The sequence below is a fragment of the Tachyglossus aculeatus genome, chromosome 1 (assembly GCF_015852505.1).
Source record: "Tachyglossus aculeatus isolate mTacAcu1 chromosome 1, mTacAcu1.pri, whole genome shotgun sequence".
Taxonomy (NCBI): Eukaryota; Metazoa; Chordata; class Mammalia; order Monotremata; family Tachyglossidae; genus Tachyglossus; species Tachyglossus aculeatus.
The window spans coordinates 160,059,086-160,080,556 of NC_052066.1; the positions used below are offsets into that span (position 1 = coordinate 160,059,086).

Consider the following 21,471-nt stretch of genomic DNA (forward strand, 5'->3'; position numbering starts at 1 on the left):
ATTCATTCATTCATTCATTCAATCGTATTTATTGAGCGCTTACTGTGTGCAGAGCACTGTACTAAGCGCTTGGGAAGTACAAGTTGGCAACATATAGAGACGGTCCCTACCCAACAGCGGGCTCACAGTCTAGAAGGGGGAGACAGACAACAAAACAAAACATATTAACAAAATAAAATAAATAGAATAAATATGTTAGCATAAGGGGGGCAAAGTATGTGGGTTGGGTTGTAGAAGCAAATCAGAGAGGTAAGGTAAGTTTCCTTCCCTAAGTCCTCCTCTGCCTCCACCCTCTAACTGTGGGGGGTCCCTCAAGTCTCAATGCTGGGTCCCCTTCTACTCTCCATCCACACCCACTCTCTGGGAGAATTCATTTGCTCTGATGGCTTCAATCACTGGGTATGCCTGATGGCGCAACTCCATTACCCTGTAAGACCACAACTGCTGTTGAAACAGTAAACAACAGCTGGGTTCAGGTGACAATGCCATGAAGAACTGGGTTAGGGATCTCACTGTTCTGACACATGGTGCTGCCCCACAAGGTAACCTTTCATGCAGGACAGATCTATACAACCTCTGAGACGGAGCCCAAAGAAAGCAAATTTGATGGATAAGAAAAAACATGAGATACACACAAGGGAAGCACACGTGTATCAATGATGAGATAATTAGACTGATTTCTACTGAGAAGTCACTTGGAACTTGTGGAGTACAAAGAAATCTTTGGTTCGGTCAACACTTTCTTAGTATGTTCATGACAGTGACTTTCAAGAAAACACCTTAAGGAATTGAGTATTCCATTTACCCTTACCTTGAATTATTTCTAAATTCTGCTCTTTTGGTTCCTCTACTTGTACTGGGGGGCTCTGCCTGGAGGGTCTGCCCTGCCCATGGATCACTTCTATTAGAGACTCTTCTTGAGCAATTCGAGCTCTGGGAGCAACTGGAACCGTTTGTTTCTGTGGAGCTTTCACGTGACAGGAAAAGAAAAACAGATTTAAATAAGAGTAATAATAATAATATTGGCATTTAAGCATTTATTATGTGCCAGGCCCTGTACTAAATGCTGGGGTGGATACCAGAAAATCGGGTTGGACACAATCCCTATCCCATGTAGGGCTCACTGAATCAATCAGGGCACAGTCTGGTAGACTAGGGCTTCAAAACCCCATTGTCAATACAATAGTAAGATACTACATAAGCATCTTGAGCTTATATAGTATCTTCCGAAGAGCACATACTTCACAAATTTATCATCCACATACTTATACACAGCTGGTGGTTACTATAATTCAGTACTCTCCCTTCACAGATTGAAGGAACTACATCTTATACACTGAATGTATTTCAAGACCTATATTAGGATCATTCAATTTTCCATCCTTTATTCAACAATGGTGCTTTGATTCCATTCAATGGTGCCTTGAGTCCACTTGGGGCCAAGCTCACTTTGAAATGCATGCCTTCTCAACAGCTAATATACATCACAAGAGCACTGGCAAAATCCAATTCCTTAGTCAAAGAGTGTTGGCTTTAGACAAGTCGATTTCCAGGGGTGGAGGGGAGGCAGATCATCTCTAACACCAAAATTTGGTTGCCAGGAATGACTTTTCTTTCTCAAAGGCAGGGGAGGTGGAGGGCAAGGAGATGAATGGCAGAGGAACCAGAGCCACAGGATGGAATAGGGCCATTTTGAAATTCCACACTATATCCAAGAACAGAATAGCAGAATTTAATGACACCATATTGTGCTGTTTGGCTGTTAAATTAGATGGTGATGAATCTTACTGAGATGAGGCTAGCTATCGCCTATTTTAATGGAGCTTAACTTTCTCTCTAAGAACACTTGCAGGCTAATAGTAATTGTGGTATTTGTTGAACACTTACTATGTGCAATGCATTGTACTAAGCAAAGGGGTACAAGATAAACAGGTCTCACATGGGGCTCACAGTCTAAGCAGGAGGGAGAACAGATATTGAATTCTCATTTTGCAGATGAGGGAACTGAGGCACAGAAGTGACTTGCTCAGGTGGCAGAACCATGATTAGCACACATGATCTCTGCTGCCTCTCTGTTTAGACTAGTTTACTTATTTGCTAATATTAATTTATTTTATGTTCCTTCATAAACAAAAGCTTGGCCTTTGTCTAGCTCTATGTCCATTCATATTTTCTCTCTCTCTCTCTTCAGAGATTAAGCTCGTTGTGGGCAGGGAACACATCTGCAATCTTTGTTGTATTGTACTCTTGCAAGTGCTTAGTACACTGCTCTGCACAGAGTAAGTTCTTAATAAATACCATTGATGATGCCTACAAAAGGTTTAGTGCTTAGCTTTCTGTTTTGTATATTCCTGGGACTTGAATGAAAATCAAGCATCTGGTTAAACTTCCCAGTCTTGACCAAAACCATGAAATTTCCCAAGCTTTTTCTAGTTAACCTTGAACAGAGAAGCTGTGATGCCTCATGAATAGACTACAGGCCCGGGAGCAGAAGGCCTTGGATTCTAAGACTGGCTCCACCAAACTGCTGTGTGACCTTGGACAAATCACAACTTTTCTTTGCTTCAGTTACCTCATCTGTAAAATGGGGATTAAGAACATGAGCCCTATGTTGGACAGGGACTGTGTCCAACTTGATTAACTTTCATCTACTCTGGAGCTTAAAACTGTGCTTGGCAGGTAGTAAGCACTTAAGTACTATTATTATTATTACAGTGTCTGGCACATAGCAAGCACTTAAATACCATTTGAAAATTCCAAACTAAAAAAACCCAAAACACAAAACAAAAAACAGTAGATCATCCACAAGCTTCCATTTCCTTCTTTTCATATTTCCGCCTTTAATAATTTAGCACTGGGTGAGAGGACTCATTTTGTCTTCCATCTCACCTGACATAACTTATCTGAGCCATTCATTCAATCGTATTTACTGAGCGCTTACTGTGTGCAGAGCACTGTGCTAAGAGCCAGGAAGTCTTTATCAAATCTCATGTAAAATCCAGTCTTCCCTGTAAAGATCTTCTGTGCCCCACCCCCTGACCCTTAACCCCCTGCAACAGTTTTGGAATTCTAAAGAAGAATTTTACTGAATTCTATACATAATTCTCCTGCTATTTTTACTTAAAAAAAATATATGCCTTGGCATCCAATCCTATTTGGAATACAGTATAGATTGTCAAGGTTCAGGAACTTTAATCTCCAACTAGTGAGAATTAACCAGTCCGGGACAAATACAGAATAACAGAAATTGTGTTATTTTTCAGTTTGGAAAAAAAGTGACAGATTGTCTAACTGCCCTCCCCCCAAACCCCTACCCCCACCCACGGCCTCCCAGTGGATATGGCCTCTCTGCACGTAGGGATGGATGTGCCTCCCTGTTTGTGGCTGTGGGAGAAAAGGGAATCACCTGAGTCTATGGCAGTGGGGGTGACTCCCTTTTGTGGGTATGTCTGTGGAGACGAATACACGCACATGTGCTTAAGCATAACTTCACTGCCTTGGTATTGCTTTGTCTTCTGCTTTTCTCATTCTAATTCTTTTGAATCAAGTAGGTGGCCATGTATGTTGCAGTTTGCAGTTCTAGTTTCTGTCCTCCTCCCCCTCTCCCTTTTATTTTTAACGTATTCCCTACTCTAGTCTTTATCTTGTCCTTACTCTGAATATATCATGATTCATTCTGACATAGACCCAAAGGAGTCAATGCTACTTCTGTTGAGCTAACTGTTACTTTTTTCTTTTTCAGTAGTTCCTGTCTTCCATTTTCCTCTTTCTTTCTTTCATCCACATTTCCCTTACCTTCACTTCCTTTCTTCCTTACTCCCCCTGTGTCACTGTTTCTCTTGAAGTAGTGATTCAAGGCCTATACTCCTTAGTAAAGAGAGGAAGCATTGTGCATGGGCAGGAATCTTGCCAGAATGATTTTATTTTACATAAATACATGTACACAATAAATTACCTGTGGAATAGTTAGTTGTTTTTGTTACTGATTCTTGGGCTTCAGATATTGCTTTCAATATGAGATTCTTATTAGCTTGTTTGGAAGGTGGGAGAGAAGGCCTAAAATGAGAAAAAAGGTGAAGAAATTCACGATTCGGTGTATATTTAGAAATATTTACACTAGTTCTCTGAAGGTACTTACGCCTGAGGAACCAGCCACTTTCATCATTACATATTTGTCTTTTTTCCTTTGAAAGCCTCTACGGGAAAGGGCAGGAACCTCAACTTTTACTATGACCTTTATATTTGGTTACTGCATATAAATTTATAATACACACAGAACTCAACTTCTTTCAAGACCCTCCATTCATTCAATCGTATTTATTGAGCACTTACTGTGTGCAGATCACTGTACTATCATAACCTAAATATTTCCCTGGTTTATCTATGAGCAATACTCTCCCTTATAAGCCATTTCTAGACTTCAGTTTGAAATCAAACTGAAAGATACCAAACCATGCGTTCTACAGCTACCATAGTGATGTCTCACCCAGTTGCCACATGGGGCCAATTAATCTATCCTATCCTTGAAAAGAAATGTACCATTTCACTTATTTAGCTGTTGCCAAAATTATTTCTACTGAAGGGGCTTCCTGTCCTCCCCTTCAAACCATTAAAAGGCACAAGCAGGTATTCAGCCTTAAATATCTTCCTTGACAGAACATTTTGAGTTTGGACAAATAGCATTTCTGTCTCCCCCTCTAGACTGTAAGCTCATTGTGGGCAGGAAATGTATCTGTTATACTGCACTCTCCCAAGCATTTAGTAAAGTGCTCTACACACAGCAGGTGCTCAGTAAATACAACTGAGTGATTTATTTAGAGTATGTTACTTTATCTGATGTATTTATGAAACATGTGTTCCTCCCTCCCTGGTGATCTCAGCTGGCTATCAGGTAATCTGGAAATTCCCTACCCTCAGTCTCTCCTGCTCTATCCTCCCTTCTCTGCCCCACCACACAGTCACCAGGAAAGGCCACGTAAAAGTTGATTACCCTATCAGGGAAACCTCTGCAACGCGAAATAAATACATTAATCCATCTACAATTGAATCAACACAGGAGGTCTTTGACTTAAGGTGAACAGCACTTACAATACTTCTAAATTCACACTGTTTCAGCTTTTCAACACTGGCCTGTGTACATAGTGTCTCCACAGGGACAGTGGAGGCAATACCATTGATGTTACTGGTAATTCATAGCTACTGTCTGGAAGGGAATGAAGGGGAATACTCAGCAGTGAATATCAATCAATGGTACTTACTGAGCACTTACTGTGTGCAGAACACTGTACTAAGCACTTGGGAAAGTACAATATATCAGACTTGGTAGACATGCTCCCTGCCCACAAGGAGCTCACAATCTACAGGGCAAGACAGACATTTAAATAGAGTAGGGATATGGAAAATAGTAGAATACAAGAATATTAGTAGAGAAGTCTCCTACCATAAGACAGACAGACAGACACAGCATGCACACACTCAGACCAGCATATAAAAAGGAGGGTAAAAGGGTGAAGAAGAAAAAAATCCCTATGTTTAAAGGAAAGCATTATACTGAACAAGGCAGGAGGACACTACTGTTGCTGGCTCAAGGTATTTTTGATTCCTTAGGACTAAAAGACCACAGAGGTTTGTGGCCTCCTGAATGAAGCACGGGCCTAGGAGCCAAATGACCTGGGCTCTAATCTCAGCTCCACCATTTGCCTGCTGTGTGACCTTGGGAAAGTCACTTGACTTCTCTGTGCCCCAGTTTCCTCAACTGCAAAAAAGGGAATTAAGATCGTGAGTCCTACGTGAGACGGGGACTATGTCCAATCCGATTATCTATATCTACCCCAGCACTTAGTACAGTGCCCGGCACAAACACTTAACAAAAACCATTTTTAAAAAAGTTGATGTGCCTTGGTGCTTATTTTCCAGTATTCTCTGTAATAACAATGATATACTTAGTACTATGTACTAAGCACTATGCTAAGTGCTGTGGCACATTCAAGATTATCACATCTTTCTCAGTCCCTGTTCCATGTGAGATACTCAGTTTAAGAGGAAGGAATCTAAGGCACTGAGAAGTTAAATGACTTGCCCATGGTCCCACAGTAGGCAAGCGGTAGAGCTGGGGTTCAAACACAGGTCTTTTGACTTCCAATCCCATGTGCTTTCCGTTAGGCCATGCTGCCTCCAAAACTTGACCTCATGCTTATAGAAACTTACGTCTGGGTTTTAATTCATAAAGTAGGGGGTAACTTAGACGGTAGTATAATGCTTGATGCTTAATGCAGAAATATTCTGAACTGTTACCAATTAAACACTTACAATTGAATAAAGAAAGCCTGACAGTTTTCAATTTCCTCCTTTTGGAAGTGGTATTTCCCAAATACCACTTGGTATTAAATGGTATGTTCCATTTAAAGAAAAAAGTTCTTCTCAGGAGGCATATTTTGGTCACACTTCCAAAAAAAAAATTCATGGTTCTATTTTTACAAAAGAAGGGTCATGTAACTGGAAAATAACAGTAGGCAGATTGCATATCCATGAAAAATCTGAAATTTACCATTCAGGTGTCCCAGTGAATGCCTGAGAATACCTGAGGGGAGAAAGATGTTAATGTGCTCTCTCAAATATGTGCTGGGCATAAAAAAGAAAATGGAAATAGCACACACTTCTTTGGAGAAAATTACACCACTACTTTCGTATTGTCATTGCAAAGAGTGACTATGAGAATAGTGATGAGAATGCAAATTTTCCTATACTTCTATAATAATAGCAATAGCATTTGTTAAGCACTTACTGTGTGGCAGGCACTGTACTAAGTACTGGAGTGGATACAGGCAAATCAGGTTGGACAGAGTCCATGGCCCACATGGGGCTCAGAGTCTTAATCGCCAGTTTACAGATGAGGTAACTGCAGCACAGGGAAGGTAAGCGACCTGCCCAAGGCCACACAGCAGAAGTGGCAGAGCTGGGATTAGAACCCATGACCTTCTGACTCCCAGACCCATGCTCTATCCACTGCCAAGCTGCTTCCCCAGCAATATGATTGGAAGATGTCCCAAAGTTATACTGTTAATTAAAACACCATGATTTGCAGTGGGTTTCACATAAGGTCTCTCATAATCTACTAGCAATGTAAGCATGAGATGCTCTAGGACTTATTCCATGAAAAATTGTGTACAAACAACACTGTACTATTTTACTAGATGAAACAAGTGCTGTTTGTATAAGAGGGCAAATACACGTACCTAAGGACAGCTGACAAGGAAAGCTTGGATTTAAGAGTATTTCATGTTATTTTATAGCACATCTAAAATGGAGTCAGAAACACTACTTTCCATTGTGAAATATATACATTCACCAGACTACATTCACCAAGTAACTTGAAGGGACAATGTTTTAATGGTGAAGAAACGTGGCTTAGTGGAAAGCACGGGCTTGGGAGTCACAGGATGTGGGTTCTAATCTGGGCTCCACCACTTGTCTGCTTTGTGACCTTGGGCAAGCCACTTAACTTCCCTGTGAGTCAATTACCTCATTTGTAAAATGGGGATTATCATCATCAATCGTATTTATTGAGTGCTTACTTTGTGCAGAGCACCGTACTAAGCACTTGGGAAGTACAAGTTGGCAACATATACAGACAGTCCCTACCCAACAGTGGGCTCACAGTCTGAAAACTATAAGCCCCACGTGGGGCAACCTGATTACCCTGTATCTACCCCAGTGCTTAGAACAGTGCTTGGCACATAGTAAGCAGTTAATAAATACCAACATTATTATTATTATTGCTAATATCCAACAGGTTCAAAAGGAAAACTGAGAGCTTGATCAATCAATTATATTTACTGAGTGCTTAAAGTGTGCAGAGCAGTGTACTAAGCATTTGGGAGAGCAAAATATAACAGACTTCGTAGACACATTTGCTGCCCATAACGAGCTTACAGTCTAAGAGAGGGAGACAGATGTTAAAATAAATTTTGGATATGAACTTAAATGTGGTGGGGCTGAGGGTGGGGTGAATAAGACCTTGCAATTAGAGCAATCCCTGTTCAAAGTCAGGCCTTTCCTTAAACCTAGTTACAAGACTGTTTGGCCAAGATATTCTGGGCTTTCTTAGACATTTATTAACTTGTATTACACAAATCTCCTAAGAGTTAGGTGGTTTGAGAATTGAGCTCCATCACGAGGAAGCTTCCCTTCATCTTTGACTGGTTCCTGACCCAATTATTACTCCTTCTTACCATCACTGAAACCTGGCTCTCACCAGACAACAAGGTCTCCCCTGCTGCTCTCTCCAGAGGGGGCTTCATCTTCTCCCACTCTCCCAGATTCACTGGGAAAGGAGGAGGTGTTGGCTTTCTTCTTGCATTTCAATACCGCTTTCGCACCACTCCACCTCCCTCACCCATTTCTTTCCCTTCCCTCGAAGGACATATCAGTGACAACAACCCAGCGTTGGCCCTGCCCATCCACTCTTTCCTCTCTTGTCCCACAGGGTCTGGAGTTAGGCAGCAAGTGGAGCTCAGGCCTCGCCTCTCCCTGAGCACCTCCCTCCTTTCCCTGTCCAGCACTCAGCCCAGAGGTGACGGCAGCATGGCGCTAGCCTGGAGTCTGGTTGCCCCTACCAAGGAACCAAGATTCCGGCCCACAACCCTTCCTCTGCACTTGCTTCACAAGCAAGCTTGGAGTGGCAGGTGTTTCTGGCTCCAACTCCCTGCACACTGAAATACGGTGAAGGTCTGGCCCTGGGACCCCAACCCAGCACCACGAGTGGCTCTGAAGACAGCAACCACTGACACAATGCAGAAGGGGGCTGCCAATCCAACAACCAATGACAAACCCCAAAGGATTTGCACCAGTAAGACTACCTGAGGGAGGGGTGGCTCTGTTAGCTAGGGGTAGGGATTTGGACATGAATGAAAAGATAAAAGCAACATGGGCTGAGAGCATGGACCTGCTGAAGGAAACATGTTGACATCTTTGGGGAGGAATTGGGAATAAAGGCACTTGACCTAGAAGGAACAGTTGTTTTAGTCTTTTTTGCTCTAAATCTATCTTGGAGCAAACAGTACCAAAATTAAATTGAATCATGACAGTTATGAAATTCAAGTGGAAATATGGAGCTTTTCTAAAATCACATTCCAAGAAATAAAATCAGCCCAATCCATTCCACAGGCACTGACTAAGGTCACCAATGATCTTGCAAATCAATCAGAAATGTGTCTATTTATTGCTCTATTGTACTCACCCAAGCGCTTACTTCAGTGCTTGGCACACAGTAAGCACTCAATAAATACAACTGAATGAATTCAACAGACTTTACTCCATCCTAATCCTCCATCCTCTCAGCTGACTTCAACACTGTGGATTACCCTCTTCTCTTTGAAACATTATAGCCTTGGCTTCACTGACACTGTTCACTCCTGTCCCATCCTATCTCTCTAGCTGATCCTTCTTAGTCTCTTTCATGGTCCCTCCTCTGCTTCCCACCCTCTAACTGTGGGAGTCCCTAAAGGTTCAATTCTAGGACCTCTTCCACTTTCCATTCCCTAAAGGCTCAGTTCTAGGACTTCTTCCACTTTCTATGTACACCCACTCCTCTGGAAAACTCATTTGTTTCATGGCTTCAACTACCATCTCTATATGGATGATTCCCAAATCTACACTTCCAGCATAAACTCCAGGCTTCAGGGCATCTCTACTTGGATGCCCCACTGACACCTCAAACATAGCATGTCCAAAACAGAACCCTTATCTTCCCATCCAAAGCCTACCCTCTCCGTGTCTTTCTCATGGCTGTAGACAACATGACTACTCTATCTCACAAGCCCACAGCTTTGGCATTATCTTTGACTCATCTCTCTTATTCAACCCACATATTCAATCTGTCGCCAAATCCTGTCCCTTTTACCTTCAAATCTCTAAAATCTACCTTTCCTCTCCATGCTAATCCAAGTACTAATATCCCACCTTGACTACTACAACAGCCTTCTTGCTGATCTCCTTGCTGCCTCCTCTCTCCCCACTACAGTCCATTCTTTACCCTGCTGTCCCTTTTATTTTTCTAAAAAAACAAACAAAAACTGCCGCTCCTCCAAAGACTCCAGTGGTTGAACACCCACCTTTGCATCAAATACCTTACCACTGGCTTTAAACCACTAGGTCAGAGGTGCAGGTGGAAGGGGTAGAATTTGAGAGAAAGTGGGAGATCTACTCTTTAGATATTCCTGGGAAAGATGGGAGAGTCAAAAAGAGGCAGGAGGAAGGGACTGAGAGGCACAGGGGAGATGTTAGGAGATCATGCCTGGTGATTTCCATTTTATCAATGAAATACATGGCAAAGTCAGAGGAAAGAGACGCTTGGGGGATGGAGGAATAGCAGGTTTGAGGAGGGAGTTAAATGTCCAGAACAGCAGTTGAAAGTCCAGAGTAACTGATGCAGGCAATAGGCATTAGAGTCAATAAGGATGGAGAAATATTGTTGACAAGGGAAGGAGAGAACAGAGTTAATTAAAGCAGGTAAGGATAAGTCTGAGATGGATGGGGTACTTGAACAAGTACCAAGATTATTATTATTATTATGAGGTGAACCTGGTATTTGGATTTCCACCAGTAACACTCTGCAGCCCATGCATAAGAGTGGGAGAAGTATGCTGTGGACGTGATCCAGAGCTGTGAGCTGGTGGTGTGAGATGAGTGGAGGGACAGGGGAGTGAGGGAATTGAGTTCAGTGGAGAGCGCAGTGCTGGAGGGCATGGATTTGTGAATCAATAGAAAATAGATATAGAGACCACAAGGGGACTGATGACTTGGAGAAAACTGGAGTGAGGGTAAAAAGATCAGACGTCACTGTGGGGGAACAGGACAGACTGTGGGGAAGGAGGTGTGTGAGAGAAGGCGGGTCAGGAGGTTGTGGCTGGAGAGTGGAATTTCCAAGTTGGAAAGCTAAGAGACCATTCGGTAATGAGAAATGAGACTGAGCACTAATTTCCTACTACCACCCAGCCTGCACACTTCATTCTTTCTAACGCCACCGTAGTCACTATTCCTTTAACTAGTCTATCTCACCACCCATGTCCTCCATCTGGCCTGGAACTCCCTCTCCTTTCATATTCAACACACCACCACTCTCCCCACCTTTAAGACCCTTCTAAAATCACAACTCTTCCAAGAAACCTTCCCTGACTAATCCCTCATTTCCCCTACTCCCTCAGGCATCACCTTTGCACTCAGATCTGTACCCTTTAAATGGTTGCTATTTATCCCACTCAGCCCCAAAGCAATTATGTGCCTAGACCCATAATTTTATTTTACTGTTTCTCTTCCCCTCTAGACTAGAAGCGCCATTTGGACAAGAAATGGGTCTACCAGCTCTGCTGTAGTGTACTCTCTCAAGTGCTTAGCGATTAAAAGCTTCTTGTCATTTGCTAAATATCACAGTACACGTAATTAGCAAATGTTACAATAGTACCTTCTTTCAGGCTTTGCTGGTACCGAAACACTACTGGAGACGCTTCCTATCCGTGATCCAAAATCATCGTCTTCTTCCTCCTCTTCTCCATCATTACCGTACTTTTTTACTTTAACGACTGAACTTATCACAGGTAATTTTCTTTTCCGAGAGTTTTCTTCCTACAAGCAAGAAACTCACATTTAGAAATCCAATCAGATTTCCATTTGTAGGCATATATTTCCATTGATGCACATACACAAAATGTTGACCATGACTTCACATGTCGAGTAGTATGAACCATAACAACAGATCACTAAATCAACAGTATTTATCAAGCACCTACTCTGGGTAAAGGGCTGTACTAACCAGTTGGGAGAGTTTAATATAATTAGTAAACATACCCTCCCCACCCTCCTAAAGAGTTTAGAATTAAACAGAGGAGGAGACACTAAAATAAACTGCAGATAGCTGATAGGAAGGGGGGGGGGGGAGGGGTGTGTGCGTGTGTGTGCGTGTGTGTGTGTGTGTAAAAGATTCATTCATTCAATCATATTTATTGGGCATTTACTGTGTGCAGAGCACCGTACTAAGCGCTTGGGAAGTACAGGTTGACAACATATAGAGACGGTCTCTACCCAACAACGGGCTGTCTAGTCTTAACACTCATCTACAGATGAGTGTTAAGATAGGATTATGTCTAATTATATTGTACTGTACTTTTCCAAGTGTTTAATTCATTATTCTGCAGAGTATGTGCTGAATAAACACCATTTATTGATTGACTGGGGGGAGAGGGAGGGACTATCCATGGGATTAGATGAGGTGAAAGTGCCGAAGAGGTGTTAGCAGGGATAAAAGGTAAGAAAATGAAAGATTAACTGAGATATCATGGAATCCAGTGTTTTAAAAGAAAAAAGCAAAGAGAAAGTTAATTGATGGCTATTTGAAAACAAATTAGTCTTAGACTAATTCCTTAAATTGAGTTTGAGAGAACACATCACATAGGTCAGAAATATCTGTATTTTAATATAGCTTTTTTCATGGTAAATTAAGCATTAAAGCTGACTTTAAACACCAGGAAGCTCAGCTAATAGAAAAAGCACACAGAGATGCAAAAAAGGTCAAAGAAAAACTGCTAAATTTGGGATTGAGTAAAAACTCTCAAATCAGAAGCTCATGGTGACTTCCAACTGCCACTCACATCAACTTAAAACTTCTTACTATGATCTTTGAAGCCCACTTGCTAAATTGTTCTCCATTCTCCCCCATCCCACTTGGGAGAAGCAGCTTCAGCATGGGACTGTGAGTCAGGAGATCTGGATCCTGGATTCCAGTCCTGGTCCTGCCACTTGCTTGTTGTGTCACTTTGGGCAAGTCACTTAAGTGACTTGCCTTCTGTAAAATGGATTAAAAATCCTGTTCTCCCTTCCCCTTAGACTGCAAGCCTCATGTACGGCAAGCACTGTGTCTGATCTGACTGTACTGTAATAATAATATCCACCCCAACTTTTAGCACAGTAGTTGGCACACAACGTATTTATTCACATAACTGCCCCAACTTTTTGCATAACTTTTGCAATCCAAAAACAGAGGTGGGGGGGATGGTACTAATACAAGTATTAAGTCTAGAATTCTAGCAAGAGGAGCAGGACAAAAACGAGGGGAAGAAAGAAAAGGAGGACGAAAGGAGAGGAGAAGGAAGACAGAAGGAAGAAGAGAAAAGAAACAGGGCAGTACTTTTAATGCAGTACTTTTAATGCACCTTCTCAAGTGCTGTATACAAAAAAGCACTGAATGAATTAACCCATCCCTGAGACTGTATCTGGAGAAGAGCAAGTTCTGACCCATCTCCTCTTCCTACCCCAGGGTGTGTGCACATTTCAAAAAAGAATATCCTGTGGCATTAGCACATTTTAACCCTTCTCCTCTTCCTATGGGCCCTATCATTGCTTACAAAATAATCTTCTATTTCCCCTCCAAAATTGGGGCGTGAGGGGGAATTATGTGGCAGATACTTGTCAGAGTTAATATGGTAATAAGCACTTCATATATACTATCATTCTCATCCCATTACTTCCAGCTCCTCAACATACCTGAAAATGCTCTCTTCCTCAACCATAAAATCCTGATCATTCTTCTTGCACACAATTTCCCCTCCAAACTATTGTCTGCACCATTTGTCAACCCAGAACGTCCCCTTAAATACTCCTGAATAAACCACGCCCTTTCTCATCTCCAAAATATTACAAAAAAAAAAATGGAATCCCTCCGAAACCCCACTAATGACTCCACCTAACTCAGGTCTAGAGTTAGGGCACTTCAATCACTTTCACCTCTTTGTTCGGAGGTACAGCTCTGCAAGCGGGTCTATTTTTTTCATATTTAGGTTCTTAAGCATAAAAATCTAGAAAAGTTACTTATCACTTAAATTTTATTTCTTTCAATACTTAAGTACTTCAGTTTGTTCTTTCAACCCCGCTAGTTTGAGGGTTCAAAGGCAGGAACTGTTTCCCTATCCTCCTTTCAAACACCCCCACCACAAAACACCTTGCATAGTGCTCAGAATTCAGCGCTTGCTACCAACTACCGCAGACAGAACAAAATAAAACATTTATTCACTCAGCTCTGCTACAACACTATGTTTTTAGCCACGCATTTGCCTAGAACATTGTTATTGAATTAAAGAGAGGTCTTCAAACAATGTGATCTTGTTTGGCTACAGGACAGCACACTGTCAGAGAAAATGACTCACGGGCACAAGTGGTATGGGATACCTTGCGTACTACAGTATGAAATTTACTTAATTTAGGGTCTTGCGAAAATTCAAGCTGTGTTTTAGGACAACTGCACATTATTTTATATTTTTAAATTACTGTGGGAATAAAAGATTTGGATAAAAATAATCTGAAGGGATTCTTCTAGCACCACAGCCCACAAACAATGATAAAGATTCAGGGTTGAACATTGTTTAAGAGGTCAAATGATATTGAGTGGCTAATATAATGGGGCTTTTCCCAAGCATTTTAAAGATTAAGTTCACTGACTTCCTATTCTTTCCTATTAACATCACAAGGCATGCTGAAGGCACAGAGGGTGAGGCAGAAGAAAAATCTTGCAGGTTATGGTGAGTGGAACAAAAGGAATGAGGCTCCAAATTGGGGAAGCAATTACGGGAAAGACAGAGAAGACTTGGGAGAAAGAGGAGACCCATTTTCTAGATAATTCTCTTTTGGAAAGAAAAATTACTTGGGGATTGCTAACTGGCTAATTCTGACTTCCAGAATAAAAAGGTTGGCACTTTTCTAAATATTTCACCTCTTACTTGTTGATAACAGATTGTAATCTACAAAATTTGAGGAAGTCGCTTCCTAAAATTTAATTTAAAAGCTTCATGTGAGTAAACCACAAAATCACACATGATACAACAGTCATTTCTTTACTAAAAGAGCCAGGCAACCTTCTTTCCTGCTCCATCTTGACCTGCCTATTTATAGCTGTTAAAAGTGCCTCGGGCCACGGCTCTCAGCTACTACATTAGGAGAAGCAGCGTGGCTCAATGGAAAGAGCATGGGCTTTGGAGTCAGAGGTCATGGGTTCAAATCCCTGTTCTGCCAACTGTCAGCTGTGTGACTTTGGGCAAGTCACAACTTCTCTGTGCTTCAGTTACCTCATCTGTAAAATAGGGATGAAGACTGTGAGCCCCCCGTGGGACAACCTGATCACCTTGTAACCTCCCCAGCACTTAGAACAGTGCTTTGCACATAGTAAGTGTTTAACAATTGCCATCATTATCATTATTATTATTACTACACCTAATGATGGAATTTATTAAGTGCTTACTATGTGCAAAGCACTGTTCTAAGCGCCGGGGAAGTTACAAGGCGATCAGGTTGTCCCTCAGGGGGCTCACAGTCTTAATCCCCAATTTACAGATGAGGTAACTGAGGCACAGAGAAGTTAAGTGACTTCTCCAAAGTCACAAAGCTGACAATTGGCAGAGCCAGGATTTGAACCCATGACCTCTGACTCCAAAGCCCGGGCTCTTTCCACTGATCCACGCTGCTTCTCTACATCTACTACCCCAGGGATCCTTGGTATACAGATTCTTTATTTCACACAAAAAAATAGCTGTCTAAACCCTTAAATTTGCATGGCTGCCTCTTTAGCAGTGACTTGAAACACTCAAGCTCAATTGATTTTTATCAGTAGAAACACTCATATTTTATCTTTCAATACTGGTATACACCCAGTTCTATTTTCATTTCACAATTTGGAAGGAACACAATGGAAGAATTAGGGAGATTTCTTTCCACAGTCTGAGTCTTTCTGGGTATAAACCGATCCACAAGTTGGCCTAAGTAGACTTGGTGTTTGCACAGTTGTTTTCCCATGGGTGACATCTGTCAAGGTACGATGCTGCTATGCTTCCCAGCCTCACTACTCTGTAAAGCACTACCTGTTCCATGGTGCTTTTGCAGCTTTTCTGTATTTAAGACAGTTTAATACCAACGAGTAAGCTTTCTGCAAGTGATGCACGGAACAAATATATAGGCAATTGTGTTGAAAATTGTCAGTTGGCATTTCTAAACCATCTAACCCTGGTAATCTAATCCTGGTAAAAGTGATGGTTACTATTACCCGTTCTTACCATAAATGAGATTCCAAGAACACAACCCCTATATTGGAAGAGAAATTCCTGCACTTATTTATTAAGCACTGATTATGTGCTAGACTCAAGATAATTAGACCAGAATCATACCATGATATATTAATGGTAGTTTTCTGTAATCCATTAGACTGCGGACTTGGCTGGCTGTGTGAATATCAAAAAAAATTTTTTTAAAAAAGTAAAAATGTAGACTTTTATACAAACCTCATTGCTTGTTTTATCAATGTGGGGTTTGGAGGACGGTCTATGTGTCTCTGCTACACTGCTAAGTGCTTCTGGTTCACCCAAATGGCCTGTTTCAAATGATCTTGTTTGTACCTCTAATTGTTTGCCAGACTGAATGTTATTCTGCTGCACCTGCAATCGGTTCAAATGTGCATTACCATCTGCATTTCGACTTGCTGGTGGTCGGTAAATTTCCACAGAAGGACGAGAGGAACTATACGTAACTGTCACAATAGGTTTTTTCCGAGACGATAAGGGATTCTCCTGTACGAAATTTAAGTCTTCATCAATGAGATCATCTGGCTCAGGTTTAATGTCAATCACATCTTCAGAGGGTGCTGGGTCTCTCAGAGGTTTCACGGCTGACATTAAGCGAGCTGCAGATCCATCATCAAAAGACTGCCTAGTAAATAAAAAACCAATAGCATTCATTTACTTGATAGATTATACTAAACAGCCATACCTGAAGTTTCAGCAACCCCACAATAAACGTAACACTGGGATACAGTCATTACTGTTTGAACCGAACTACTAGTTTCAGCTACCCCACGAAATAGTCAATTTGGGAATATATTTAATATCATTTTATACTTTACTCTGTTACTATCACCCCATGATTTAACCACCCCTGGGATACAACCTACCTAGCTTGGTACCTGACCCTTGGCAAAAGGCTGACAACAATGTTTCAGCTGAACACTTCAGTTAAGTAATTTCTTCCCTTGGGCTGAGATTAAATAATGAACTTGAAGTAAGTAAGCTCTACCCATAGTTGGGGTCAGAGTTTAAAAGGACAGAAAAAGACCCCTGATCAGATAATTAAACAAGTTGTAGAACTAAGAAGGCAACTTAATTTAGAAGAGGATTATACATATGCTGCAATAATGCATTTCAGTCAGAAGAACTGTTGTCCAACAAGGACCTCATAGTGCTTCAACGATACAATGAATCATTGCAAGATGCCAAAACAGATGAAGTTGCTATGCTCTCAATCCACTACCACCTAAGGTTAGCTGTAGGGAATTCTTGCTTCAATTTTAAAGATAATACATTTATAAAAATGATTGAAGATCTTGATGGAAAAAGGAATTCAAAAGTGTGCAGAGCTTCTCAGGAGTTAGCCTGATATAAGTGTTTTTGAAGGCAGAAGAAAGCTACCATGCAACTGAAGTGCAACAAATTTGTCAGCAAAGTTGAAAAAACTACTACCAGTCAGCAGAATATGTTTCTACTTTTGCAGACTCCTGTAAAGATTTATAATCAATACAATTTCCCATTTAGCTAACACTGTGCTCTAAATTTCTTTAACAAAGATTAAATGACAGTTTAGTGATGCTGCTAATCAGATTCCAATTTATAGTTTACAGAAAAAGCATACAAACTCCTTGAAGGCTCCATGATAACAAGGAGTCTGTATGTGCTCTCTCATTCATATATGGAGGAAGCCACCACTCCAAATGTTTACTGTGAAAATGAAGTTATAATTGAGAAAAATGTAAAATAACTGTTTAAACCTTCTACCAAAAACCCCTCATTTACTTAAATTTTATCTTATCATTTCTATAGAGAAGCATGGCTTAGTGGAAAGAGAATGGGCCTAGGGGTCAGAGGACCTGGGTTCTAATCCTATCTCCACCACTTCAATCAATCAACGGCTTTTAGTGAGTGCTTTCTGTGTGCAGAGCAAGCACTGTATTAAGTGCTGTTGGTAGACACGTTCCCTGGCTACAACTAGCATTTGTCTGCTGTGGGACCTTGGGCAAGCCATTTAATTTCTCTATGCCTCAGTTCCCTCACCTACAAAATGGAGATTCAATACCTTTTCTCCTCTCAGTCTTTGAGTCCCATGTGGGACCTGATTACTTGTATCTACCCCCGAGCTTAGTACAGTGCTTGAACACAAAAAAGTACCAAACAGAAACCAAAATTACTATTACTTAATTCTTATTAAAGACGAGGAATCTTTTCTGAAGAGATCTTAGAAATTATTTTATTTGACATTAGAAATTGCCTACAACCAGGCTTTTCTCGATAATGTACCTGAGACATTAAATTTATAAAAATCTGACCATTCTTGACTGACCAGTGACAGGCACTCGCACTCAAAGACCCATCCTCCTCCAGGAGGGACAATTTTGGAATCTTACCGAATGGTAGTGGCTCGCTGCTCTTGTGAGCTTGTGGTAACTCTGGAGTCATTTCGTTCAGTTCGAGTGCTGGAGACTGCAACAGGTGGTAGTACTTCCTCATGCCTTCTCTCTTCTCCCCCACCTGAACCACTTTTGCTTGAAGGTGGGTTACTTTCAAAGATATTGGACTCAGAAGGTTTTACACTAGTAGGTTCTGCAGAAAAAAAAATGTATATGGCCTATTTCAAATGCTACAGTAACATCTGAATTGGAAAAAAAAAAATGTTACCATACTGTGATTCTTAGAGAGACGTGGGCTTCTTTACAAATCAGTAAGAATTATTTTCCAAATCAAATTTTCTTTCTATACAGTTAACTTTTAAACTTTGGCAAGTCACTTCACTTCTCTGTGCCTCAGTTTATCTCATCTGTAAAATGGGGATTAAAACTGCGAGTCCTATGTGGGACAAGGACTGTGCCCCACCTGAGTACTCTGTACCTACCCCAGTGCTTGGTATAATACCTGGCACACACTAAGGTGCTTGATACTATAAAATAGACACCAAATTCAAAAAAATCCTTTATCAGGCCTCTTCTCACGCCCCACTTACCAGTAGTAACAGAGCGAAGTTTATCTAAAACACCATGAAGCCTAAAAGAAAACAAAAATGTAACATTTAAGCATTTCTTAATCAAGGGCTTTTATTTTTGTCAACTGCCTCCAACTTCAATAGCATTCTCAAATTACTATTTTTAAACAGTCTCATGCTCCTCAATCCTCTTATAATTGCTGCCTTCTCTGAACTAGCCTACCCGAATCTTACAGCAGTTAGTCAGACCTCAAAAGATCTTTTTCCTAGCTCCCTTCAATGCCCATCCTCCTAGAAAACAAGGGCATCATTAGAACTTGAATACATGCTTTCATTAAATGCCATCTTTTGTTTTGGGAAGAATTCACACTCCAAAGGGACTTTCCCTTTAGAAGCTCTCCATAGAGGACAGACCACATGGGCCTTTTGAAGTATAATATTTTAAATAATTTTAAGCATTTGAAAATCCAGCCATGTTCAACATATTGAGGTATAGGAACAAAAGAGAAGCAGCATGGCTCAGTGGAAACAGCACGGGCTTTGGAGTCAGAGGTCATAGGTTCAAATCCCGGCTCCACCAATTGTCAGCTGTGTGACTTTGGGCAAGTCACTTAACTTCTCTGGGCCTCAGGTACCTCACCTATAAAATGGGGATTAAAACTGTGAGCTCCCTGTGGGACAACCTGATCACCTTGTAACCTCCACATAGCTTAGAACAGTGCTTTGCACTTAGTAAGCGTTTAGTAAATGCTCTTATTATTATTATTATTATTATTATTATTATTATTATTATTAAAAGGAAGATGTTGAGGCAAGGGGAAAATGCACCACACCCAGAACAAGGGCTAGGGCAGAAACCAACCAACCACCCATTCTCACCCTTGGGTCCCTGATCTAATTCACTTTCAATGCCACAGAAGTAACTGGGGGGTTGGGGGGGGGTCAGGAGAGCTAATCCTAAAACACCCTGCAATGCCTCAGTGGGGTAGGGGAGTGAAGGAGGCAGAAAGGGAAAAGCAGACATTACTCTTCATTCATGTTGTGTCTGGCTCTCCCACTAGATTAAAAACTCCTTGACAGCAGATTGTGCCTTCTAACTCTGCTGCATTGTTCTAAAATATAGTACTGTGCCTTGCACAAAGTAGATGCACAAATAAATACTACTGATTGGTTGCAGGGAGCAGAGAGGCCTGCTTACACAAAACGCAAGTTAGCATGCCCTTCTCAGAGAAGTCCAAAGCTACTTTTAGAAGTCCTGGAAGCAGGAAAACAGTGCTGCTTGGTAACTTTCCTTTGTCACTATAGCTTTTGGCATGTGCAAGAACTTTAAAGCCTTGAAAAGTGCAGAGAGAAAAAAAGCAACCTTTTTCAAATTCTTCCCTTATTTTCCAGTTTCAGGCAAAGATTATTACCTGGAGCCAGCATTTCCACCCTTTCTATTCCATTCCAGTATACCCTGATGTGCCATTTTGCAGTGTTGGAAAGAGAATGGAGCAACGATGAATATATCACGCAAAAGCCTGAATCCTCCAAACCATGCTATATAGGCTGTGGCTAACACACCCTTGAAAGGATGCTGTTTAGTTTTGTACTAATTGTGGGAAAGGATATGAATTTTTATGTCATTTGTGGCGTTAAAAACAGCCTATTCTCTCCACATATATGGAACAAAACAGAGAACTTTTTCCTCCTTTTACCCCTGAGGTATAGAGGATTCTTTATCAATTCCATAAAACAAAGACTAACATATCCTGAATTTTGACCTAGTACTTATGACCTATAAAACAACGCTTTGCAGGGATGTACCTGTTCTCACTCTCCGTGCTACACTGATGTAGTTCAAAAAAATTAAAAGTTGGAATTTTAGACGCTAAAAACATACCAAACAGTAAATCTGATTGTGTTGTTCCCTAAGAACAGGGAAAGGTCCTCTGTCATTTGCTCTTGACTTTTCTTATTGGCCACCATAACCATGATGTAATCAGGAAGCTCTTCATCTATTTGGAAAATAGTAGTAAAGAAGCGTGTTATTTTTCTTACATTGTCATTTAAGGAGTATTCACTTCAGATTTTCAAGATAATCTTGAAATAATGCAGCAGTATTACATCCCCTAGATTTACCAAAATACTTAGAGAGCTTGAAGTATTTTATAGGACAGAGATTTACTGAATAACTCTTCCATTAAAGACCGAATTAATCAATTAAGTCCAAAATGTTAATATTAGCAGAAATGTTTCTTGTAATGTCCAAAGCAGCAATCTAGTTGCTTTGATGAAGAAAAATCATCCTTTAAGCCTGTACTGAAGATAGCTATTACCAAAAGCCCATTCTCTGCCGAGACGAGTAAATGAGCGTTTTGTATATTGACATTTTTGGATAATGAGCCTGACTCTCCTGGGGAAAGTTCCCAAGAG

The 21,471-nt window shown here is 41.0% G+C and overlaps 1 protein-coding gene across 4 annotated transcripts in view; it reads right to left on the reverse strand.

Moving 5' to 3' along the window:
• The window catches only part of ZC3H14 (zinc finger CCCH-type containing 14), a 49,761-nt gene that overhangs the window by 18,710 nt on the left and 9,580 nt on the right, over nt 1-21,471 (reverse strand). For 2 of the 4 annotated variants that reach the window (XM_038744479.1, XM_038744476.1), the window contains exons 3-9: nt 20,939-21,053; nt 19,078-19,118; nt 18,485-18,680; nt 16,317-16,740; nt 11,462-11,622; nt 3,956-4,056; nt 806-967 (exon numbers count right to left, since the gene is read on the reverse strand). In XM_038744479.1, coding sequence (XP_038600407.1) covers nt 806-967; nt 3,956-4,056; nt 11,462-11,622; nt 16,317-16,740; nt 18,485-18,680; nt 19,078-19,118; nt 20,939-21,053 — 1,200 coding nt within the window. The remainder of the gene's footprint in view (nt 1-805; nt 968-3,955; nt 4,057-11,461; nt 11,623-16,316; nt 16,741-18,484; nt 18,681-19,077; nt 19,119-20,938; nt 21,054-21,471) is intronic. The other 2 variants (XM_038744478.1, XM_038744477.1) reach the window with 2 other exon arrangements.